Consider the following 26,135-nt stretch of genomic DNA (forward strand, 5'->3'; position numbering starts at 1 on the left):
AGGGTGCAAACCCCATTTAAAAAGCAATTGTGTCTGTGTGGAAAATAAGAGATATGGGAGGGCCCTTGGGACTGTGGCTCTCGCCCTTGTTTTATTGCTTGGGGGAGTTTCGACACGCTTCACGCTTTTTTTTTTTTTTTTTTTAACACTTTTGTGAGCCGCCTTGCAACCGTCCAATATCAATACCGCTGGGGGGGGGGGGGAGTTAATATGCCACAAACTAATATTCCTACTGAGAGGAATAGACGCTTTAAAAAAGGGGGGGGGAAGAAAAGCATTTCGGAAGCACCCTCATTTATTTGCATGAGGAGCCTTTAATTATGGCGCCTCAGCCGAGCACTTCTGAGGCGCTCCCTTAAGCCTCCTCGTGGCGGGGGCGGCGGGGGGGGGGGAATTGCGGGCGCGGTGCATGCCGGTCCCGAGGCGGGCTGCACCCGCCGCCTCGTCACTCGCGCTCGCGCGCTCTTTTTCCCTCAGCGGCTAGTCCGCCGCCATGTTGCTTTGGGCCCTGGCAGCTCCCGCCCGCCCCTAGTCTCTCGCCGCCCGCCCCTCGCCCTCGCGCTGGCCGGGCCCCGGCGGGAGGCGGATAAAGAGAACCGCAGCCGGGGCGGGGGGGGCGGCCGGGGCGGGTAGAGACGCTGAGGGAGCCGCCGCCGTTGCTGCTGCTCTCGCCGCCCGCGCCATGTCCGGCAAGGAGGGGACTCGGGTTGCGCTGGCGACGCCTCACGGTACCTGTGAGCGGGCCGTCAAGGGTGAGTGACAGGCCCGGCCAGGCCCGGCCGCCTCGCTAGGCCCGCCTCCTGGGGCTGGGCTGGGCGATCCCGCGCCTCGCCCATCAGTTCCCCTCGCTCCGCGTGTGTATGTGGGGAGTTCATACGTGCTGCGGGTGCGGGCCTGAGAGGCGGTTGCAGGCGCCGCTCGCGTCCTCTTCGTGCCCGCTTCCTCACCCGAGGGAGGGAAGAGCGCATTGGCTGCTTGTTTGTATGGCGCCTGCCTGCGAGCGTGGTTGTGTGGTGGATGTCCATCGGGATGCCGGGGCGGGGGGGGGGGATTTTTCTGTGGTGTTGTAGTTGTTTCCTTTATGCAGCGAAGGTGCGGGCTGGGTTTTGTTTGATAGCCCTTCGAACAACCCTCTGGAGTTGGGCTGAGAGAGTTTGTGGGGTTGCCTCCCCCCACCTGAAATTTCGGAGGGGATTGCTTATTTGAATCCTGGGTTTTCGGGTTTGTCCCGTCCCCCCCCCCATGCAGGGAAACAAAAAGGGATGAGATGGGAGGGAAATACATTGAGGGTTCCAGCTGGTATAGCACAGCTGTTCTCTGTCGAGGGCAATGTATGTAAAATATATTATCATCATTATGTATTTTATTTAAACCCTGTCTTTTCCACCTGATGAGCACTCAAGGCAGCTTGCAGATAAAAAGAACTGCTTGGAACATGATTAATATTATTATTGAAAAGGTTTTCTTTGTTAAGGGCAGTATAGTAAAATGAAATATTGTATGTTTATACGCCACCTCTCCCCCTGATTGGGACTCATGGTAGCTTACAGATAAAAACACAAACTGCTAAAAACATCATCATCATCATACAGAGTGATTTACAATATAAAAACAAACAAAAAATACATAACATGGTAACAAACAAAAAACAATAACACTGTTCCCTCCCAGACTTTTTAATTAGCCAAAGGCCTGGGAGGAGATCATTTTTTGCCTCCCACAGGGGCCACTACAGAAAAGACCATTTCTTTTGTTGTCACCCTCCCAACCTCTCATGGAAGGGGGCACACGAAGAAGGAGTTCAGGTGCTGATCACAGGGTCCAGGTTGGTTCATATGGGGAGAGATGGTAGTGTAGGAAAAAAATAATTAACATACAGTTACAGTGGTACCTCGCAAGACGAATGCCTCGCAAGACAAAAAACCCGCAAGACGAAAGGGTTTTTTGAGCTGCTTCGCAAGACAATTTTCCCTATGGGCTTGCTTCGCAAGACGGAAACGTCTTGCAAGTTTGTTTCCTTTTTCTTAACACCGTTAATACAGTTGCGACTTGACTTCGAGGAGCAACACATAGCACGCGGTGTGGTAGCCTTTTTTGAGGTTTTTGAAGACTGGTGATTTTTGAAGGTTTTCCGAAACTTTTCCGACACCGTGCTTCGCAAGACGAAAAAAATCGCAAGACGACAAAACTCGCGGAACGAATTAAAAACATACTGATAATTACAATAAAAACAGTGCAGCACCAGTCCTTTCATTAAATGCCGTAAGGTCACCAAATGAATGAGTTGGATTATGTAGAAGGAGACATTTAGTATTCATTGCCATATAAATCAGCAACAACCCGTTAAACTTGGCTTGGTAGTTCAGTTGAGTACATGTGTGTTATGTGCACAGTAGAATGTACCACTGAGCATCCTAACCACTGTGTTTTGCACTAGCTGCAGATTCTGAATAAACTGTAAGGTCAGCCCTACATATAATGCAGCTTGGTGATTCAGCAATATAAAAATAGCAGAAGTACGGTAAATAATAAAATAAAATAAATAATTCAATCTGGAGGCTACGGTATCTAAACTGTCTCTGTTCAGGAAAGGGTTCACCAGCCGAAAATTGGGTGTTTTTTGGTGGTAGAGAGTCAAGACACATTACATTCATTCTGCAGCAAGTGGACTGGTTGACACTGTGCTTCCAGATCCAGTTTCCTGTTCTGATGTTTTTAAACTTTTATGTATTGCCTTTATGCCTATGAATCTATCTGTGGCTTAAAATTGGCTTTGCAGGCTTGCTCCTTTCATACCATCAGCTCCCATCAACAACCTGGCCGCCAAATTTTGCATGAGCTGCATATTCTGAACTGCCTTTAAAGGCAGCCAATGCACTACAGTAGTCCAAACTAGGGCTACCAGTTCACAGGCAACAGAAGTCAGGCTGCCCCTGCCCAGATACGGCTGCAGCTGGGCCACCAATTGAAGGCTCATGCAACATAATGGATCCAGAAGTACCCCCAAGCTATGCACTCACTCCTTCCAAGAAAGTGTATAGTATTCAGCCTTGATTGTTGTAAATCTTAGATCTATTTCAACATCATCATATTGAAATCAGAAATACTATGTCTGATCTTGCTCTAAATGTAGTTTTGTCATCCTAAAATCAATTGATGAGAAATCTAGCATAACGTAATTTGTTTACCATTCCTGAAACATGAGTTCTTTGAATGGTTTAGGAGTAGCTCTGGGAGAGAGCAGAGCTCTTTGCCTTGAATGGCTGTTTAGCAGGTGGAAATCTAACAATCTGACAGACATTTTATGTGTAATCTCTTATTTGTTTTTTTCTGTGAGTCAGTGGCCCTTAAAAAAAAAATCAAAGATTTCCCACCTATGCCTTATACTTATAGCAAAAAGACCCAGACATGGATTAGTCTCCTAACCTGGTTACCATCTTCCCCACTATGGGGAGAGCTAATTTACCTCCAAATTAGTATATGCAAATTTGTATCCTCTTTTGGGAGGGGCAATACATATATAGTGTACTGGGCCCAAATAACTCTGTTGGCACACTGATCCCTCTTGTGTGCCAGAAACCTGCCCCCTCAGACAGCCTCTCAGACGTGGGCAGGGCAGCAGGACCAGACCTTTGTACGGCTTGTTCACATTGCTGAGGCAACAGCTCTCCTTGTGGAAGGATTCTCTAGCCACCACCTTCAGGAGTGTGCTGTCCAAGGTCCTGATAGCCCCTACCTTACCTGTTGTGACCCAGCCTTGCTTTGCCTGCTGTGACTCAGACTAACTGGTAAGTGCCTCTGCAGCCGTATGCTTCGCCTGAGCTTCAAGCTGGGTCAGGGCAGGACACATGCTTTTCATTAGACAAAGTGGTCCAGGCAGCTGCTACTGATGGGCTACTTTTCTTGGCTGCTTGCAGCAACTTTCTGCCTTTACTGAACCCATTCCCAACTTTTATTTATTTTTATGTTAACAGTGCCATCCTACAAATTTGTATTCAAAAGTCTTGGTATGTTCAGTGGTGCATCTTCCAGTGTCATAGGAGGTATATAATAAAGCAAAACATAAAATAAAAATGACCCCTCACAGCATCTAAACCTATTATAAACTAATCCTTGTAAATGCAAACAAATTCATTATTGCTTTGTTACAGTAAAGCTAAACTTGATTGAGTGGGAGCTTCTTTTCTATTATATTGGTATTTGCATTTGATGAAGTAAAGTGTAGTTCACAAAAGGTTATGTCTTTAAGATGCCACAAGACTTTGTTGTGCTGCAAAAACCTAGCATAGATATACCTCTGGAAATAACAGATAATGAATCATATAATGTATAAATTATCATTGAATAAAATCTGTGTGGTCTTCTGTAAGCTGAGTCAATATTTTGAACCAGATACCATTTTTAAAATAAAATAATTAAATTTGGGTTCAAGCCCCCTGTAATGAAGGAATCTCAGCTAGATAATACATTACAGATAGCCATCCACCCTCTGCTTTAAAGCCTACACAGAATCATAGAATTATAAAGTTGGATAGATATTGGCATTGATTCTTTTTCCATAACACCCAGCAGGATTTAATTGGGAACAAAGGGGACTGAATAAATTCCCGGTAACAGGGCAATCGGAGCCTTCAGTCTGCTTTACTGGATGGGGTTTGGTGTCCCTCTGCTGAGCCCTGCTTGGATCTACCAACAAAGAGCAAATACCCAAATGGGGAAAAGTTGCTACCAGCACCACTGGCATTAATTCCCACCCCATGTCTTCCCTTTTCACCTAGGGAGATTAAGCCCTTCCTCACTTAGTGTTGAGTGCGGCAGCCAGCACACCTGCCATTTACCACTTGACAGGGACTATCCCAGTCAGTTGGACAAATATAAGTTAAAACAATCTCCTTTAAGGAACAAAACAAGTCCAAAAGGGGGTGGCTGCCCTTGTGGCATTCTCCTTTGGTGTCATCCCTTTGGAATTAGCCCACTGGCACTGGCCTGTCACATTGCTTTTAAGCCCTATGGGCAGGAAATTATGCCAGAGTTAATTTTTACCGTCATATCTCCATTTGGTACTGCCATAACCATGGAGCTTCGCAGATGGATGAGGACTTTTAGGAGTTGAGGAGAGCTGATGATAATATGCGTCCCCTGCCCCTTTCCTCCGCACTGTCCAGCACAAACACAGGGAAAAAAACAGTTTGTGACTTTCTACACCAAACCATAGCTTGCTCTAACCACAGCTTAGAACTCAAACAGTGTCCTGAGCTTCCCAAAGTAGCTGGTTTATAATTGCTTTTCTGTTTCCAGTTTCATTGTCAGATTTTTTTGTTTACTCCAGTCCTTTTGGTGAATCAGCCTGTGGAGTTAGATTATAATTATGGCTTTGTTTAACTGAATTCAGACATCACACCAGTTCACATTTAGCACAAACTATGGTTTGTTGTTTCAGACAGCTCCTCAAACTGCTTAATGAACTTTAGTTTGGCATTATGTCTGAACTGAACCATACTCTTGTGCTCTAGACCAAAAAGGGAACTGGAAAAGGAATGTACAAATAGGCCCAAGCTTGGTTTTCTACGTCACAAGATGTAGGGAATATGTTTATTTCAAACCTCAATGGTATCCTAAAGTACACCCTTTTATTTCTCTAATAATAGTGCCTGCCACTTTTCCTGTGTGGAATACTAAATCAATGCGCATGCATTTCTGAAACTGAATGGCCTTGCCCTCACTGCCAAGGAAACTATATTTTTGTGTGCTTTGTGCACACCCTATAATGTATTCCATCCTCACACATTCAGCCCTCTCATTTTCCTAGTATACATACATAAATAACCAAGCCAACTGTGTTTCTTCCTTCCTTTTTAAAAAAGTCACTTTTTGGTCTATCTTAGATCAAAATGGTGCTCAGAGCTTTCTCAAGTCATTGATTGTAAGTAATATTTGCGGTATTTCATTTTCAGCTGTCCCTTTTCCGCCAACACACCGATTAACATCAGAAGAAGTGTTTGATGCAGCTGGAAAACCTCGGGTTGATATTTTGAAAAACCACCTAATAAAAGAAGGTCGGGTAGATGAAGAAATTGCACTAAGAATAATCAATGATGGTGCTGCAATTTTAAGAAGAGAGAAAACCATGATAGAAGTTGAAGCTCCTATTACAGGTGCAAGCTCTGGCTAACTGTTGCCACTTTTAATGTCATAAATGCATGGAATGAGGTTTCAGTACCTTTGGAAGTAAAATAATTTAGGTAGAAAGATAGAAGGTGTAGAATTTTTGCATGAATGGTAAAGAAAAGAAAGGGATTATATGAGCATTGAAATATACTGGGGTAGTGATGTCACTGATAAGCCTTGAGCACCTGTCCTCCCACTTTTTCTTCCTCACGTGGTACAATTGCAAGGAGGTGATTTTTTGCTTTCAGTTGACTACAGTTTAACATTACATCAGAACATAAACCATCTAGTACTAGCTATGATTTGTGTCCAGGTGGGGGGAATATTCATAATCTCTGGTTGGAAGTTGACTTGTTTCAAACAAATCATAGTTAATATTAACCACAGTTTGTTGGGTTCAGATGCAATGAAAAGCTGCAGTTAAAATGGCATTGTATCTAATCTCCTTGCTTGGTGTGCCAAAGGAGAGAGCAGAGGGTGAGTGTGCAAGTCTCAGACTTGTCTCATATCATTCTTGTCATTATACAAATCATGATTTATTGTGATGTTTGAATCAGCTCACTGTACCTTGGATGAAGCTTTGCTTTTCAGCTTGCTAAAAAAAATACAATTTAATGGTCCAGTGGAAACTAGAACAAGTCTTTCTGAAATTTTGTATTTGCTTAATAATTTTAGTAGTGATATAATTTACACTTCTGCAATTGAATACATTTAAATTTTATCTAAGGCTTGATTTGGTTGTTTATAAGTTTGGCTATGTGTCAAGTTTTGCTTTTTATAGCTTATATTTTTGGGGAGGCAGGATTAAATACTTTAAATTATGACATAAAGGTTGTATTTCCTAATTTTAGAGTTTTAGTATTTCCTAAAACACATTGGACTTCATAGAATAAATAACATATTTATTCACCCTTATATTGTCATGCTTTTAGACTTCTGCATCATTTGCTTTTGCTACACATAAAATACCCATCACTTTATGTGCAAAGATGATGGTGCCTTGTGACTAGGAATGCACAAGTATTGCTGCTTCTTATCTAAAAGAGACCAAGCCTTTGTGAACCTTCCAAATGAATGCTTCCCTTCCTTTGTGAATGTTCACTAAGTCTTGAATTTTTGTTTAGTGTTTCATTAGTGAGTGACTACAAAGCATCCTCTGCTGCTGTCTTTCCCATTTCTGCTCTAAGGTTCAGTAACTTACCTTGGAGCAGGACGGGGAAAAGTGGCAGAGATGTCTTGTAATCCCCTAAGGTAAAGGAAAAGGTAAAGGGACCCCTGACCATTAGGTCCAGTTGTGGCCGACTACGGGCTTGCAGCGCTCATCTCACTTTATTGGCCGAGGGAGACTGTGTACAGCTTCCGGGTCATATGGCCAGCATGACTAAGCCGCTTCTGGCGAATCAGAGCAGCGCACGGAAATGCCATTTACCTTCCTGGTGGAGCGGTACCTATTTATCTACTAGCACTTTGATGTGCTTTCGAACTGCTAGGTTGGCAGGAGCAGGGACCGAGCAATGGGAGCTCACCCCGTTGTGGGGATTCGAACCACCAACCTTCTGATTGGCAAGTCCTAGGCTCTGTGGTTTAACCCACAACGCCACCTGCATGCCTTGTACTCCCCTAGCCCCAGAGAAATGACTTTTCATGATGAGGATTGAGATTACTAGTGGGAAACTGATGGATGTGCATCATTTCTGCCTGGGAAGAAGGCCCTCGGACACTGCTGGGACATGGACACTGCCTACCACCTCTCCAACCTTAATTTGGGTTCTGGACAGAACAGAGAGATCTTGGGGCAGGGAAGGGGAGACGGTACTCGCAGGATAAATGTGATCATGCACCCTGCATGCAGCAAACCTTCTCCCAGGCAGAAATGATGTGTATAGCATCACTTTCCTTATGGGGATTTTGGAACTGATAGTTAAGAGTTTGTGCCAGGAAAAGCTACTCTACTAGGACTTTCATCACCACCCCCCAATCCTTCCCCCCAAGATTAGTTACTGGTCTTTGGGGCAAGGAAAGGGGGAACACTTGCTGGTGCTCACTGACTCAAAGCAAGGACAGATTGCGCTTTTAGCAGGCTGTGAACACGGCTGTGCACACAAGCATTCAGGCTGGGATGCTGCTCACTGTTGCAAGTGCTCCTAGCATCTTGAAGATTCAATGGGCATGATTTTTCATAGACCAGAGTTTAATTAATTAATTAGATGGTAGATTAATTAGGAAAGCTGGTAGATACATAGACAGTGGAGGTTGAATCCTAAATAATAGAGTTCATTAGCAAATTTGACAGTGTTTATTTCCTTTTAAATTAAGACTATGTTTGTATATTTCAGAATATAGCTTTATTCTTGAACACCTAGAACTGGTAGGTATTAGTAATCTACTGATTACTGCAAGATGATGATAATAATAAAAATTTAAATTGAAGAATTGGCAGGTGTAATTGGTGAGTAAAATAAATCATGTCAAATGACTACAGAAAGTTGATATGATTAATGCTTAGCAGGAAATAAAGGCTACCTTTTAATATTTTAGAACTGGACAAAACACTGGAAAATCTTGCATAAGAAATTTTGGTTCTGAAATGAGATAGGTTATTGTGCTTTATTTTTAATTTAAGAATTACTTTAAAGTTGTAGACATGGATATTTGAATAGTATGACATCAAAAGTGTGAAGGTTAATTTCTTCCGCAGTTCTCTTCTGCATTTTTAAAATATTGTATTATATATTTATTACTGTTCAATTCAAGTTAAATACTATCGGCTTAACTGATGTTCTGACTGACCTTATTCATGATTCATTTCTTGGAAATTAACTTTGCCCCCTGATGCATGTGCTACTCAGTTGACAGCAGGTAGGTCTTTCCTCAGTTAGCAGCCTAATGTTCAACTTCCCAGACAGATATTAAGAGTTCCTTTCTTTGATAAAGCGGATGGTTCTTTGCTTGCTACACAGATGCTAGACTTTTTAAGAGCGGTTTTAAATCAGTTTTTACTTTTAAGTTTTTCTGTCCCTTTATCTTTATGAAAAAAATTCCCTATCCCTCAGGAGATTGTGCTCTTTTTACTTTCAGGCTGGGACCTTTTCAGTTAAAGAGAATCCGCTTTCTGAATGCGTTGCAGCTGGAATATCATACTTTTGACTGGTTTCCATATATAGTGTGTCTGCCTCCATTTGTGTGTATGTGTTTCTCTCCTCGTCCCCCAAAAAAGTATCTATCTATATGGGATCGTAGCCCCAGAGAACTCCGCAGCAGCATTAGGAAAAAACTGGGAGCCAAATACACAATGCTTTCTATTAAGTCAAGTATGTTTTCCTATCTACTACCATTGATGGTGGAGCTGCATAGTGAACACCACAGGGAACATTAAGTCAGACTTGGTTGTGGAATGGGATGAATTCTGTGGTCACTCAGAAAACAAGTCCGTATGGGAAACTCTATTTCACGCTACCTTGTTCAACAGAGTAAATGCATGAAATGTCATGTGCCAGAGTTGGTTGCCTCCAGGACTATATGCCATTGGTGTGTGAACACTTCCACCCAGTACTACGTGGTCATGGGAGAGGTGGAAATTACATGCAGGAATAGTTAACAGGAAGAAGAGGGGATGTAAGGACAAAGACTGAAAGGAAAATTAGGAAAAAGAAGAAAGGTCAACAAGAGGAAGAGATTGGAGCATAAGTTATGGTAAAAAATGAATGGATCAATAGCAAGTGATAAATTAATGAGGAAAAAGAGGACAAGTTTGCTTGAATACAATTTAAGATTCTAGTTCTGCCATAATCTAGATTTGAGAAAGTTCAAATAACTTTAGTCTTCCTTTAGGGAAGTTGGCAATAAAAATGTTTGATATCTCCTAGGGTATGCATACAACCTACTGAATAGCCCTGAACAGTTTATATGTTCCTAACACTTGAACATTCTTGGTGGCACCTGACACTGCAAATATTTTTTTTCCAGTCCTATTAATCTGAGTGTGAACAATAGCTGAAAAACAGATGGTGCAAGATTGGTGCTGGGGTGGGAAGTCATTGCTACTTAAAATTAATTCTAATTGCTACTTAAAATTAAGATGCAATGACTAGATTCTTGACCTGAAATTCTGATTGAATCTAGTTTGGGTGGTTTTCCCACCAGTAGAACTTCATCATGGTTTTTTAATCAGCAGCATTTTTATTGCAGTGTGTGGTGACATTCATGGCCAATTCTTTGACCTAATGAAGCTATTTGAAGTGGGAGGATCACCTGCTAACACAAGATACCTGTTCCTTGGTGACTATGTAGACAGAGGATATTTTAGCATAGAGGTAATTGAATGTGTGTGTCCTGATGTTAATATCAACAATGGTTTTCCCATTTATTTGCTATAGTAACTGTTTCACCATGGTAAGATGTATGTTTATTCTCTCTGAAGGAGGTGATGATAAAACTGCTATTAAAGAAGCTGAGTCTAGATTCCTCAGCTTTGGAAAATTACTGTCCCATTTCAGGCTTACTGTTGCTCAGCAAGGTCCTAGAGTGAGTGAAGTCTTGCCAGCATCAGGCAGTTTGGAGGATACTAGTTATTTAGAACTGCTCCAATTTTTTTTCCTTTTTCCTTTGCCTGGATTCAGGATGGAAACTGCCTTGTTTGCCCCGGTGGGTGACTTATCCTGAGAACATTGAAAATATGACCCCACTGGTTCTTCTGGGCCTCATGGCAGCTTCCATGGCCACATTATATTATGTGCCTACACCCTTTATTAGCCTTACTTGGTTTGTAATTTTTTCCACAATCACAATCTTTCACATATTACTACACCCTAGGCAGTGTTTCGGTCCGCTAGAGGTTTCCATGTGCTAAAGGACTTCTGTTCCTCCTCTTGACCACTGACCTTTGGAGTTCCGCAGGGCTCTGTTTTGCTCCCATGCTGTTCATCATCTACATGGAATTGTTGGGAGAACTAGTGCAGAGATTTGGGCCGCAGTGTCATCAGTATGCAGATGAGACACAGCTCTTCTTGTTCTGTAATCTAATCTCAAGGAGGAGGTGGAAATTCTGAACAGGTGTCTAGAGGCAGTTCTGGGATGGATGAGGGCAAACCAGATTAAGCTTAATCCTGACAAGATGGAAATTTGGCAGGTTGGGAAACTGCTGATCTGGATGGATGTATGCAGTCTGTTTTAGAGAGGATTGCACTCCCCCTGGCAAATGAGGTAGGCACTCTGGGTTTGCTTCTGGGCTTGGCACTCTTGATGAAGGCACTAGTGGCCAGAACTGCTTTTCATCAGCATTGGCTAATTTTCCAGCTATCACCCTATCTGGAGAAAGTAGCTTGCCTTCGTGGCATGTGCACTGCTTATGTCCAGGCTGGATTACTGATGTGTTCTATGTGAGGCTACCGTTAAAGATGGTTTGGAAACCATAGCTGGTGCAGAATGCAGCAGCAAGAATGCTTATATGGGCCCAAGCATCTGGAACACATTGCACCAATTCTGTACCAGTGGTTGCCTGTTGGTTTCATGGCCCAACTTAAATTTGAAGCCGCTAGGTTCCAGATTTGATTTGAAACCTATAATAGCCTCAGAACGTTTATGTACAGCAGCCTGTTCTCTGACTTGTCAATAAGAGATGTTGGGTTGATGGGTCCCTAGTACAGGGACTTTCTGGGAGTGGCACTGTCCCTCTGGAATTTCCTATCCCCACCCAAGAAATAATTGTGGCACACATCACTGTCAGTTTTTAAGAGAAATGTTAAAACATGTTTATTTCAATCCACTTTTTATTAATTTTATTAACTGTGATAAAAATTTGCTCAGATTTCCTTTTAGAATGACCACCCTTGCCACCTGATAGGCCTGAAAAATAAGTTGTACCCCTCTTAGCTGTACGTTGCCTGCTCCTACATTACATCAGTAAACAATTAGGAAACTGACTTATAGGAAGCAAGCATTCTAGAGTTCTGTGAAACTAGATTCAAAGATTCACTAGATTAATTGTGAACAGCTTTTAATCTTTTTTTTTTAAAGGAACTTTCTTTTCTGTGTGCTTAATATGCCATACCATACAGAATAGTGTGCTCTAGTGGAGCAGAGCCGTCTAGGTTGACAACTGTGTGTGCAAGGGCATCTTAAGACATTTGGATGCATTTTTTGGAAACACTGGGCCTTTCAAAACTGATGTGGCTGGTTTTATAATACTAATGCAAGGACATTCCACTGTGCTGCTGTACACCGGGCATTTTGCACAGAATTTGATACTATGTTCTTGCACCAACAGGAAATATTCATTAGAATGCCTCTGAAGTGTCAGGCAGTTATTGCCAAGTAGTAATGGATTTTAGGTTACTACCATGTTTGAACTCAGCTTCAGCCACAGAGTAGAATTACATACAAGTGTGGATGGAAGGATCCATTGGGCAGTATGTTTACCCCTCTGCTTGTCAATTCTCATCTCATCACTTCCCCAGTAGGAATGTTTCTAGATGGGGAGGAGGTAAAGGGGTATCAGGGGAAAGATGGGCTCAGTATGCTATTCCCACCTGCCAATTATCGCCTTCCAGTTCCCTTGCCTCTCAGCAGTAACAGAATGCAAGTTGGGAATTCTGTCTTATTCTGTGTCATTCCTTTCCAAATTGCCATGGTAATTTTCTAATACACTGTTCTGAGTTCCCTGAAGGAAGGGTGGTATACAAATGTGATAAATGAAGTTTAAGTGAGCATTATTCTATATGTCAGCTGGATATTGTGCTGTAATACTTGAAATGGGGCTATCACATATGACTAGTACTCTTGTTTTTCAACAGTGTGTGCTATATTTGTGGGTTCTGAAGATTCTGTATCCAAGCACATTATTTCTTTTGAGAGGCAACCATGAATGCAGGCACCTCACAGAATATTTTACTTTTAAGCAGGAATGTAAGTATTAATAACAGTGGTAATTGTTGGCTTCCTGATTACTTAGTTATCAGTCCCCCCCCCTTTTTTTTACACATTTTTGTCTTGCTTCATATGTATTTGAGCGTTTTCCGGGATCTGCTGCAACATTGTAGTCTTGAGATATTTATAACAGTACTGTGTATGTGTTTCTTTTGTGCACTTTCCCATGAAAATGTTAGAATAGGACATATCAGTATGGTTATTTCTCTAATAAATCTTTGTCCTTTCGGCCCAAGTGGCTGCCAGGATAGTATGGCAGCCTACCTTGCTATTAGACTCACATGGATTTCATTAAGTGACTTACCCCTATCTACAAATTGAAATTGATGGCTATCCTACAGCTCTTACCACTGTGCCAAACAGCAACAAACCCTTTGAGCTTAAGATAACAACCAGCCAATCAATTTTAAAAAATGAAGACAACATGTAAATACATTTACCAAGAAATGAAGCTAGATCCATATATCACAGGTCAGTTAGCTAACTTTATAGAAAAGTTGCATTTACTATAAGAGGAAGGTTGCAGAGCCTACATACAGATTGGGGCTTCCAGCAGATCAGGTACGTGTGGACCATATATCCACTTTTTAACTGAGCCAGGACAACTTCCTGCCTGCAGTTCTTGAAGGATGCACCTGACCATGATCAGAGTATTCCATCATTGGAATTTAAGATGACAGGCAGATTGGAATTTTGTATGGACAACCAGGCTACTAATTATTTTTAATGGAAAGGTGATTTTAATGTACTTATTTGAAAAGCTGCTATTACATGAGCAGTATTCTTCTTTCCCCTTCTAGTATATCATATTGTTAAAACACATGGCAGCTTATATTCATCTAGTTAAATGTGCTTTGCCAGAGAGGTCTCCCTTTTATTTTATTTTTTGTTTAAATTATGATACCCATTCATCAATTTTTCAAGGAACAATCTTGATAACTTATTTTTAAATGCTCCTAAGATGTAAGCCTGCCATCATAAACAAATGTATGTCATAGACTATGTCTCTCTCTCCCCACCCCCATCTTTATAGGTAAAATAAAATATTCTGAAAGAGTCTATGATGCTTGTATGGAAGCTTTTGATTGCCTTCCTCTTGCTGCACTTCTAAACCAGCAGTTTCTTTGTGTCCATGGTGGACTCTCTCCAGAAATAAATACAATAGATGACATTAGGAGGGTGAGTGTTACTGTGCTAAAGGCATGGGGATATTGGGGTCTTTTGTAATGGTCTTGACGTGCCACTCTTAAATGTTAAGCTAATTCTTTTCTTGTCCTTTGTTAGACATCAAATGAAAATTAACTGCAACCCTATACGTGCCTGCTAAGAAATAAGCCGCATTGAGGCTTAGTCCCCACTGTGACTTAGTTCCTGGTAAGTGTGTATAGGATTGCAGCCTAATTCTCTGATTTATGGAGTTTTTCAGTCTGAGAAGGTAAGTGATAGATGAAAAAAACATAAAGTAATGAATATCCTTTTATTTCTTTGGTATGATTAGATGTTTGTGATCTATATAGCTTAACAAGAAGAGTGAGAATAATAAAAGAAAATGGACATACTGAAAATGAAGATCACTGTGGTATTTTTCATTGAAACAGCTAGATAGATTCAAAGAGCCCCCAGCATTTGGACCAATGTGCGACTTGTTGTGGTCAGATCCCTCTGAAGACTTTGGAAATGAAAAATCACAGGAGCATTTCAGTCACAATACAGTCAGAGGATGTTCCTATTTTTATAGGTAAAAAATAAAACTGATCAAGTTGATAAATGATTGCATGAAAGCATTACTTTATACTCATAGTTGTTTCATTTCACAGCTATCCTGCAGTTTGCGAATTTTTGCAGAGTAATAATTTGTTGTCTATTATCAGAGCTCATGAAGCACAAGATGCAGGGTAAGTATCTTGCCCTCCCATGATACAAATATTCAGTACTCAAATATTCAGCTTCACCACTTCCTTTGTGACACAAAGTCAACTGTTCTTATTTTACAGTTATAGAATGTACAGGAAAAGTCAAACGACAGGGTTCCCATCATTAATAACAATTTTTTCTGCACCTAATTACTTGGATGTCTACAATAATAAAGGTAAGAGCATATTGCTAAGAAAGGTAAATATGTATGAAACATAATCTGTCTTTGTTTAAAAACATTTCTAAACTGCTTAATTTTTTTTTTAAATCTCTCATGGTGTATGCTATTTACAAAAAAGATTAGACAGTAAAACAAATACAAGATAAAAGAAATACAGTGGTAGCTTGGTTTTAAGAACAGCTTAGTTTATGAACAGCTTGGATTAAGAATGCTGCAAACCCGGAAGAAAGTGCTTTGGTTTGTAAACTTTGCCTTGGAATAAGAGCATGTTTTGCTTCCTGTCGAGTGTGTTCCATTTGTAAATTGAGCCCCCCACTGCTATGGGAAAGCACGCCTTGGTTTAAGAGTGCTTTGGTTTAAGAACAGACTTCCGTAACAGATTAAGTTAGTAAATGAAGGTACCACTGTAAACAATATAAAAACATAAAAGCAAGTGATACAGAAATTCAGGGGATTCATGCACATTAATCATGGTCCAGTCTTACAGGTCAGGAAAGCCTAGGCAAAAAGATGTCCTTACAAAACATCTGAAGCAACTGGTGGTTGCTGCTTCGTCTATAGCAGAGTGAAGGGTATTCCACAAAAAAGGGGGGCAACAGCAGAAAACGTCCATGTCCACTCATCCCCCTATGATATTATGCTGGTTATGGTTTCACGAGTAGAATGTTTGAGTAGTTGAAGGGATGAATGAATTGTACAAAATGTATGCAATTGAACACAAACGTTCACAGTAACTTGTATAAAAGAATCCAGGAAGTTCTTTAAAATGCTATGCTCTGGTTCTGCTTTATAGATTCTATGCCTAGGCATAGGCAAACTTGGCCCTCCAGACGTTTTGGGACTAGAACTCCCATCATCCCTAGCTAAAAGGACCAGAGATGATGGGAGCTGTAGTCCCAAAACATCTGGAGGGCCGAGTTTGCCTATGACTGTTCTATGCAGTGCCCCACACGGTCTGCAGAGGCACATTCCCATATGCAGAACCATCTGGAAACCTCTGGAAGATTAGAAGAACTGAAGTGCAGATACAGTTACATTTCATTACATTTCCACTCAGGGTAATTTCTCTCACACACATGGTCACAGCAGAAACGGTCCTCTCTTTATAGAGCTGCTTAAACGTTTGCCATAAGTTTGTTCAATATCTCTCCAATATTCAGTTGTTTCTCTTTAATCGAAATTTTGCACCATGGAGAGAGAGAGCTTTATTTTTTAAATGCCATAAGTGCAGCGTCTACATTCCAAAATCAGGCATTCATGGCTCCTGCCTTACATGGTTGAGTGAGAGCCTGGTCATGGAAATCTGCAAGTACTTTCAGAAACCCAGTGAAAGAATTTGCAAATTAAAGGCTCAGTACCTCCCAAGTCACTGTGTGAAAGAAGCCCTTCAAGACATACTTCATCATACCAGTTCTCCTGTATTCCTAGGTGGAACTTCTCTGTAGGCTTCTGCCTCCCACACTTCATTATGTTCTGGCCCCTTTCCTGCTGTTTCTTCAATATCTGACCTGAGTCACCTATATCTGGCTCCTTGTCACCTGCTGATCCAGAGTGCCCCAGGGAAAGCAACCCTTAATGCCAGTAAAGCCTTCTGGTTCCAAATCTTCACCTAAGAATTATAACTTTGGATATTGAACTACCAATGCATTGTCTTCAGCGTTTAGATTCTGAAGTGGGGGGTTATTGGGTTGTTGTTTTGATTTTGATTATATATTTTGTGGTTTTATATTCTGATTTTGTGCTGTGAACCACCCTGAGACCTCCAGTTATAGGGCAGTATATAAATTCAATAAATAAATTAACAAAATTATAAATCCTCAGCTCCTGAGCATTTCAAAATTGATTGCAATATTTAATCCTTCAGTGGTTATTAAGGTTAGTTCTACCTTCTAGTCAGGACTCAGGGGGTGGCAATCAAACTCATAGCCCTCATGTAACTGATAATGAGTGTGGCACAGATCTGATACCTACACTCTCCAACTCAGTTCCAACAGATGAGAACGAGTGGGGAGAATGAGGACATTATGCTCACATTGCAGGTTGGACAAAGCCAGAGTTGTTTCCTTCTGTCACAGCGTAGGACACACAGAGACAGACAGACAGAGTGATGGAGGGCAGCGGGTTGACAATAACTTGTAATGTAATTCACTATTGTCCCTATATTGCAGGTTATGGTGGGGGTTACCACAAATTGTGTTGTGTTCTCCAGATTTCAGATGAGGGTGCAAGCTGCTTAATAGTAGCTTACAACAAGTCTCTTTAATGGAAATTGTGTATCACAGATACAAGCCCCCATTGCAGTACTACAGAGTGTACATGTGTTATCAAGATGCAGGTAGTTACACAGGATATGCATTTCAAGTCTAAATCACCCGAAGCGCATCCACATTGAAAACAAGACAGCACAGGAAGAAATAACTCCTACAAAAAATACCTCAGGTAAATCTCTAACCATCTCCTTTGCACCACCAGCAGCGCACTGGAAGCCAGCCCTCAGTTAAAAGTAGACTCATTGTGCTTCACTTACATGCAGACACTTGCTTTTACCCCATCCTACAATGTAGAATAGAGATCCCGAATAGGAAAGCAGAGTGTGACTAGCCCTCTGGAAACAACCGGCTTCACCAACCTCACCCAATGCATAGAATTCTATAATATGTGGGATGAGGGGCCAGTTCCTAATCTTCTACACCTTTCTAAATGGTCACTACTGTATATGTGTGACTTCACAGCAAACTGACTTATAAGAACAGGTTACAGGTAAGCAACTCTGTATTCACACTCTATTGCCTTCGGAAAGTGGGACTAACACTGTCTGAAGTGAGATCAAGCTTGCACTGGAGGCAGCAATTGTGTGAGCCAGTGCCTCTATGAGTGGAGCTCAGTTGTGGCCCAGCATTGACCCTGTGCATTCCTGAGGTGATGGTGAGATGTGAGAAACATTTTTTAAAAGGAGGAAAGGGAAACTAAGGAAATAAATAACCCCCCCCCAAAAAAAAATAGATGGGGCGAAAAGAAGGTTCCCCCAGAATGGATCCAAAGAAACATTAGTGGGAAGAAATAGGAATAATATGAGGGTTTCAAAAGCAAGGAAATAGCTAATATGAAAACAGTGCTGTATATTTTTGAAATAATTCTCAAAAGGACTCAAAACTGATGGAGATGCTGTATTTCATATAGATGGAAATGGAGAGCAAGTGTCTGGGGCACTGAAGAAACAATAATAGGGCCTGGCTTTAGAGAATGCTCACGTGAGAGTTTTGCTGTGACAATGGAAATAACAAGGATGGAGCCTCAGTGTTGAGAGAGAGAAAAGGCAGCAGGTTTAATTCTTCTTTGAGTAAATGTCACACAGCATCATGTATGTGTGTGGCTGTCTGGGAAACACTTTCCAGGCAGTGTCAGGAGTTTACAGGAGAGACATCCCCACATCTACTAGCACCCAAGACAACCAGGTTATATACTGGGAGTGGGGAACAAGAACTTTCTATTTTCTGTCTTTCTAAGGGGAGCATCTGCTTATACATCTGTTCACTAGTGGTGTGATCCCTTCCCTGTTGGATGGAGGGGAATGTTCCCTCCTGCTTGCCATCACTTCAGACTTCTGCATTTATACTCTTCCTCTAGGGAGGTGGCTTGGTTTTTATGCTCTTCAGCACACTAATTCCTTGAGTAACTAAGGGTGATCTTGGTAGGAGTGGGAAGCAAAGTAGGGTAGCCTTAAAGTGCTCTTTCTCTGGTATAAATCTCCACACATCTAGGGCAGATGACCACTTTCTACTGAGCTTTGGAGCATTGCACATGGCTGCTCTCGGGATAAAAGTTAATTTTGTTTATTAAAATATTTCTGTCTTGCCTTTCAGCCCCAAGTTAGTTCAGTCTCAGATTAAAGCAAAATACAGTATAAACCACAAAGGGAAAACAGAGCTAGAAGACTTGTTCTTGTTTATATTTTGATTATCTATTCTGTGTTTTTATATCATGATTTTATCCTGTGAACCGCCCTGAGACCTGTGGGTATAGGGCAGTATGTAAATTTCTTAAATAATAATAAAAGACCGAGCTTACTACTAAAATATATGTGCAGCAGGAGGGGAAGGGGGGAGTCAAAGCCTCAGCAAAACAAGATATATCTACAGAATGTTGGAAAGTGTTTTGAGATTGGCCTCCCAAAGTAACAATTCCCACAGCCTTGGTGCTGAAACAGAAACCGCTGATGATAAAGAGATGCAGGGCGAGTCCTCAAATGAGAATCACAGTGGGTAGACAGGCTTATGTGGAAGAAGGCGATCCTTCTAATAGCTTGTTCCCAAAATGTTATACGTAATAATAAGCACTTGAATTCTTTCAGCCGGAACAAAATTAACAGTACAGTGGTACCTCTGGATGTGAACGGGATCTGTTCCGGAGCCCCGTTCGCATCCTAAAGTGAACGCAAGCCGCGTGTGAGCGGGTCACGATTCGCCGCTTCTGCGCATGCACGTGACGTCATTTTGAGCGCATGCACAGAGCGCAACCCGAAAACGCTCAACCGGAAGCTACTTCAACCCGAGATATGACTGTATCAGAATGAATATGCTCTGAAAAGCCACCATATTTTGCACCACCTAAAGTCTCCAAACACATTTAAGAGACTGTGTCCCATAGGGTGCATTTCATTACTCTCATCGGAATGTGACCAAGATAGTGCAATTTGCATTCCTGAATTATATTTGAGTCAGATATATAGACACGTGTCACGTAGACACGATGTAGTAGCAGCGGCAACGGCACTATTTTGTGAGAGTCCTAAAGGACAACTGCAGCTAGTCATTCCAACGTACCTACCTCTTCAGGGCAGAAGGAGTGTTTCATTACTCAGGAAGAGACATCTATGTTAGTGAATCTGATGCCATCACTCAGTTTCCTTATCTTTCCCACCTTCACGTTAGCTAAAACCAGTTGGCAAGGCCACAGTTGTTCCGGATGAGAAAGAAGCACAAAGGTCTCTCAGTATACCCTGATACAGTGGTGGTAAAACCTCAAGTCTGATCATCTTGTGCAGAATGAGAATTTTGACTCATCTAAAGCTTTAACTGGCTTTCCTTCCAGCACCTGCAACTTTCAGGGAGAGCACTCATCTATCTTTGGAAATTCCTGCTATGTCCAAGATGACACTAGCTTGATATTCTGTGTTGCTGCTGCTTGTTAGAGGCCATATTGGATTACATCCTGCAAGTTCCACTGTGTGCCTACTATGGTTGTGGTTGAATAGTTACAGGGGCTGTTTAAGCATAATGCCAAATGCTAACTGTATAGTGTTACAAGAATAGGAAAGGCATGGGCTTGGTGTTTCTCTCCTCTTGTGCTCTGAAATTAATAACTCCTAGTCCTTGTTTGTGACATTTGTTTATTATTTTGTTCAAACAAACCAATTCATGGTTTGTGTTTGCTTGCTAGCCAGGCTCACAAACTAAGGGGCTTGTGCCTGCATATGAATAGCCCAATAGAATCTACGATTCACACAACTGTTGGCTGTTTAAAAAATGTCAAACAACCCTCAGGTGTTGGAATGAATGTGCTAGCTGAAAGGTTTGCAGTTATTGATTGCTTGATACATAATTTCAGCTAATCACTAAAACTTTTTTACAGCTGCTGTATTGAAATATGAAAATAATGTTATGAATATCCGGCAGTTCAACTGTTCACCGCATCCTTATTGGTTGCCAAATTTTATGGATGTCTTCACATGGTCTTTGCCATTTGTTGGAGAAAAAGGTACGTCATATCATGAAACAAGGCATAAAACAGGTTGTCACTCAAACATTTGCCGCTTATCTAGTGTTACATTTATTCAAGTAGATTTAAATGCATGTTTTCAGTTGATAGCTTGTGTGTATCTGTGTGGCCAGATAAAACCTGCCTGTAGCCCACCAATTCAGACACCGCCTACAAACTGTATTTTTGTCCCATTGTTTGACATTCACTTTGGGGTTGGTTTGTTTTTTGTTTTTGTTTCAGGCAGGTAGCTAAATTACAATGCTTGTTGTTCCAGGCAGGTAGCTAAATGTGATGCTTGAGCCCCGCTGAGTTGCCATGTTTGACTGTTCGGTGGGTTCAGCATGGTACGTTACACACAGTACTATAGCTGTGCTTTACATTGTTGGGCTGCAGATTTTTATTTATGTATGTAAAACAGACATTTCTCTTAAGAGTCAGCAGCCATCAATATACTGTACAAGCACTCCCCGTTTTAGGCGCAACTGATATGCATGCAATCACGCATAGCACCGAACCCAGAAGTAACTCGGAAATGTCATTAAAAGTGTCATTAGAAGGGCAGGGTGGGGTGGAGTAGGGTGGAATGAGGCAGAACGGGGTGCTTGCAGGCTGTTTAAATTGCATGTGATTTCACACAATCACCTGGAACGCAACCCCTGCTGGGAGCAAGGACTGATGCCTTCATGCCCTGTATGTGAGCTCTCTAATGGCACCGATTGTTCTAACTTAATTTCTGATCCAGCAATGCTGTTCTTTTATTAAATGACTTACAGTGAAGGACTGGAAGTTGACCTATTTAGCTTTTCATATAATTTTGTTCTGTCTCCCTCCAATGTATTTTGCATTTTAATAGTATTGTAGCTTTTTAAACTATTCAGCTTATAATAAGTATTATGATGTGTTGGATTGTTGTTGTTTTTTAATTTAGTGACAGAAATGCTGGTGAACGTTCTGAGTATTTGTTCTGATGATGAACTGATGACTGAGGGTGAAGATCAATTTGACGGTAAGGCTACTTTTATGACTTATGGGTCTGTACTGTGAATTCCTGAAAGATTTTATTCTGTGCATAATTTGTGAACTTTTAAGGGTTTCACTTTTGAGGAATGCTATTAGATTTTTAAAAGAGAGTCTTCAAATGATTCTGGTATATTAAGAATTGAAAATTTGGTGTGCTTATATTTTCTGTATTAAAATTCCTATTGTAAAATATTTATTCCATTGCATAGAATAAAAAGACACAAGACCTGCTTCTTCATTTTCTTCCCCTGCCCCCTGCAACACACACACACACACACACACACACACACACACACACACGATTGCCATCATGCAAGGGGCAGAGCAGAGATGAACTATTTGTCCCCAACACTTCCTACACATCCCCAATATATTGAGGACTAAACCTCTTCAGTAGGGAACTTGACTAGGCTCCCCGGTGCAGTCTAGAACCCTGACTTAGGGGCTAAATCATAAGTGGAGCCTGTGCAAGTAGAAAATAATCCTTGCTGCACAAGTTCAGCCCCAAACACTGGGGAGAAAGATGGAATTGGTAGCGAGGAAAGTTTGTCCAAAGGGGGGAATGACTGAATAGGGCTGTAGATTATCAAATATTTAGCCCACATTTCACATTTCTGCTTCCTGATACATATAATTTATTGTTACTCATTGCAAGGAAACCTATGAAGTCTTTTTTGTTTATAGAACTATAAGTGAATTTGGTCGATCTACGGTTCAGTAGCTACAACTTTTACTTATTTTGACTTTGGGGTGCTTTTTATACTATATATTTAACAGTGTTTGTTTGTATATTTGTGTTACTTGAAATTTATGTCCTTCCTACACTTTATATCATCCTGTCAACAAACTCACTGAATACTGAACAGACATTACAAATGCTACCAATATATTTTAAAAATGCACTCAGCAGTATGCAGTGTTCTATGAGAGTAGCAGTTTTCCATTTTTCCTCCTCATTTTTCTTTTCAACTTCCATTCTTTATTATCACTGCCAATGTAAAAGCTCTTCCTTTTAGTTTTCCTCACTCACCTTTTTCTCCATCGTTCACTTTCTTTTTTTCTGGACTCTCCATCTGAAGAACGAATCATATATGGCAATAAAAAAGGTACAGAAAAGACGGAGTAGTATTGTTTTGAAATATGACTTATCAAAGTTATCAAAGTAGAGAACACATTTATATATTTTCCTTATATAAATGTGTAGTATTTGTTTTATTGCCAGTCTTTCTGTGCATGAAGGGTTTCTCCTCTTTTCCATTCCCCTTTTGTAGTAGCTTTCATATTTTCCCTACTTTTAATATCTCTTTTTCTGATCCTGCATGTGTAGGAAAGTTTTCAGTTGTCTGCCTTGTTTATGATTTTAGTGTAAGCATTCTACATTACAAATGGTGCATGAAATGTGATCTCTGTAATGTTTCAGTTGCTGTTTGTGCAGTAATTTTGTTCTCTTCCAGCTAATATTTGTATGAGAAAGCTTTACATCACTATGTAAACTATAGTTTCAAGTTGATGTGTATAATGATAAGTTAGAATAATTTATATTGCTAGGGTAGCTTCTTCCACAAAGGGAAGAACTAACCAGGCCTGCAAGCAGAAGTTCGCACAAAGACTTTCGCTAGCACAACAGGGCTTTCCCTGCACCGTCCTCTCCCCACAAGCCCCCTGTTTTTACCCCTTCCCATTTGCATGGAGAAGGTTAGGAGAACTCCCAGAAAGGCACATGGGAGGAAGGTGAGCAGAGATTGCTCCATCAGCATAAGCATAAGTGTTTGCATTGGTAGAGCAATCTGCTTGGCGCTATGTGGAATTCCTCCCAGAACTTTCATAATGAGCAGAAGTATATTTTAATAGCTTTGAAATAACCTGTTACTAAATATTGCTGCAGTGCTATTGCCACAGATCCAAAGAACTGTGCAACTTGCTCTACACACGTGGGGGAGCTTTTGACTTGTGTTTCTTTAATGGCCCTCTCCCAGCCTCCCAAAACCATTTTTTTTTGGGGGGGGGGGGAGGCTTTTTAAAGCTGTGATGTCACATAGTGGGGGTGGTTCTATTGTTTAAAAGTAAAAATTAAACATTCCATGGGGCTTGCCCAAATCCTTGGGTGGACCAAATATAACCTTTATTGACCAGGCTTTGGGGACAGATATTAAACACAATTATGATAAGAATGTAAATTATGCAACCAGTATGCTGGTAATGGCATGTTAGATTGCCTACTAAGTGTGCATTCTAAATAAAGAAGAAATGTCCCCGTAATTCTCTAGTCTTTCTGAAAGCTATATTGGAAACTGCCTTTTGTTCCTTATATGTCTCCCAGTTGCACACTGTATTAAGTACAGTCTTACAGTTCTTTGGTTGAGGAGACAACTTCCATTCTAGTCTCCATCCCCCCACCTTCCTGCTTTCTTGTGTTGTTGGTGGGATTTTTGTTCCTATCCATGCCTAGAGCTTAGTATTTATTTTTTTTAAGAGGGAATCATGCAACTGAGTTTCATATGTAGTTAAAGCAGGTAGCCTGCAGTACAAAGGTAAAGCATACATGCTCTTTGCCTCTGACGCTGCCCACCCCTGGCAGGCTGCCCAGAAGGGAATGTGGCCCTTGAGCTGAAAGGTCCCGCACCCCTGTCCTACAATCTTTCTAGACCACATCCCTGAAGGAAAACCATGTTCATGTGTGTGTATGGGAGTCTAATCTAATTTTTCAAACAAAGAAGAGATACCGTGTTTTTCCGTGTATAAGAGGAGCTTTTTTGACCCAAAAATGAGGTTCAAAATTTAGGATCATATTATACACGGGTAGTGCTGAGGGAGGTTGGGCGAATGGTTTTTTCGCACGAGCCTGAGATTGTAAGTGGTGATTGGCCGCTTGATTGGGGGGGGGGATGCTGAAAATTGCTCACCCGCCAGAACGCAGCACACAACTGCTTGTGTCGCTTACAATCGGCGCTTACAAAATCAGGCTCACATTTCTTTCCGGTGGGTGAGCAATTTTCAACATTCCCCTCCCCACACACAATCAAGCGGTCAATTGCCGCTTACAATCTTGGGCTCACGCTTCGTTCCAGCAGGTGAGCGATTTTCAGCATTGACCGCCGGAACGCAGCACACAACCGCTCGCGTCGCAGCTGCCCAATCACCACCATTAGCCCTCCTGATCGCCGCTGCAGCAGCCAATAGGCAGCTGCCTTTGTTGCAGCAAGCAGGAGCATGATTGGCGGCCGCTGGTGGCGATCGGGAAGCTGATAGGTGGTTTCTGCTATCAGCTATCAGCTTCCTGAAAGGAGTAGGTGGTCCGTTTACTGCATGTGTAGCGAGGAGCGATGGCAGAGGTGGCCTCCTCCTCGCAAGGCTTGTTGCCTGGCTCCGCGCGATCGTGTCCTGCCTGTTCCCTAGCCTCCAGCAAAGCAGAGCAGCTCAACAACTCTGCCCGCCCCCCAAAGAAAGCTTGTTGGATGCGTGCGGCTGTCAGTGTTTGTCAACTATTTTCCCTAAAAAAAAGCTCTACAAGTCAGGGCGATCTCCCCTCACTTTCTAAATTTGGAGTCCCCAAAAATAGGGGTTGTCCTATACATTGGGGTGTTCAATACACGGGAAAATATGGTATCTGCCTGGAAGAAACTTACAAGTGAAACAGCACTTAGGTTGGAATGAAGTATACATGCTAGGAGAGGGAATGTTAGCTAGCTAATTGAATTCATGAATCACTTCCCACAACAGAAAGTCCTGAACTGATTTACATGAATAAAATATAGTGATTGTGGGAGATAGAGGGAGAGATGGAGATGGATGAATAGACATGCTGTTCAGTGTTCTAGAACACTGTCTATTTGGAGCACATTTAGGTTGCCAGTTAGTAATTTGAATGCCAGCTATGGTATAAGTCCCATTTATTCCTTGAATTTTCTATTTGTGCTCAGTCAGGTTCATAACTGTTTAAGAGATCAGCAGTCAAAAGCCTAAGAATGAAATGCCATCAGTAAACAATTGGCAGCAATTAATACTCTTGATATTTGTCACTTAGTGTTTAGAACTGTTTAATCTTTTCAGGATGTTTGGTGATCTGTGGACTGAAGAGATTTGTCTGTGATGAGGCATCATTATTCAATCACCTTAAGTTCCAGGCTGAAGGAGAACCATATGTTATCACAGTTTTATTGCTGGTCAC

At 41.5% G+C, this 26,135-nt stretch overlaps 1 protein-coding gene across 5 annotated transcripts in view; it reads left to right on the forward strand.

The window, feature by feature from the left end:
* The first annotated feature begins 458 nt into the window (after positions 1–458).
* Positions 459–26,135, forward strand: part of PPP3CB (protein phosphatase 3 catalytic subunit beta) — a 35,119-nt gene continuing 9,442 nt past the window's right edge. For 2 of the 5 annotated variants that reach the window (XM_077930675.1, XM_077930676.1), the window contains exons 1-9: positions 5,955–6,155; positions 10,357–10,481; positions 12,960–13,071; positions 14,126–14,271; positions 14,691–14,830; positions 14,910–14,987; positions 15,087–15,181; positions 20,819–20,944; positions 21,876–21,953. In XM_077930675.1, the coding sequence (XP_077786801.1) occupies positions 6,128–6,155; positions 10,357–10,481; positions 12,960–13,071; positions 14,126–14,271; positions 14,691–14,830; positions 14,910–14,987; positions 15,087–15,181; positions 20,819–20,944; positions 21,876–21,953 (928 nt within the window). In that variant the 5' untranslated portion in view covers positions 5,955–6,127. Of the gene's footprint in view, positions 753–5,954; positions 6,156–9,246; positions 9,354–10,356; positions 10,482–12,959; positions 13,072–14,125; positions 14,272–14,690; positions 14,831–14,909; positions 14,988–15,086; positions 15,182–20,818; positions 20,945–21,875; positions 21,954–26,135 lie in introns of those variants that run through there. The other 3 variants (XM_028729016.2, XM_028729019.2, XM_028729024.2) reach the window with 3 other exon arrangements.

The sequence above is a fragment of the Podarcis muralis genome, chromosome 6 (genome assembly GCF_964188315.1).
Source record: "Podarcis muralis chromosome 6, rPodMur119.hap1.1, whole genome shotgun sequence".
NCBI lineage: Eukaryota > Metazoa > Chordata > Lepidosauria > Squamata > Lacertidae > Podarcis > Podarcis muralis.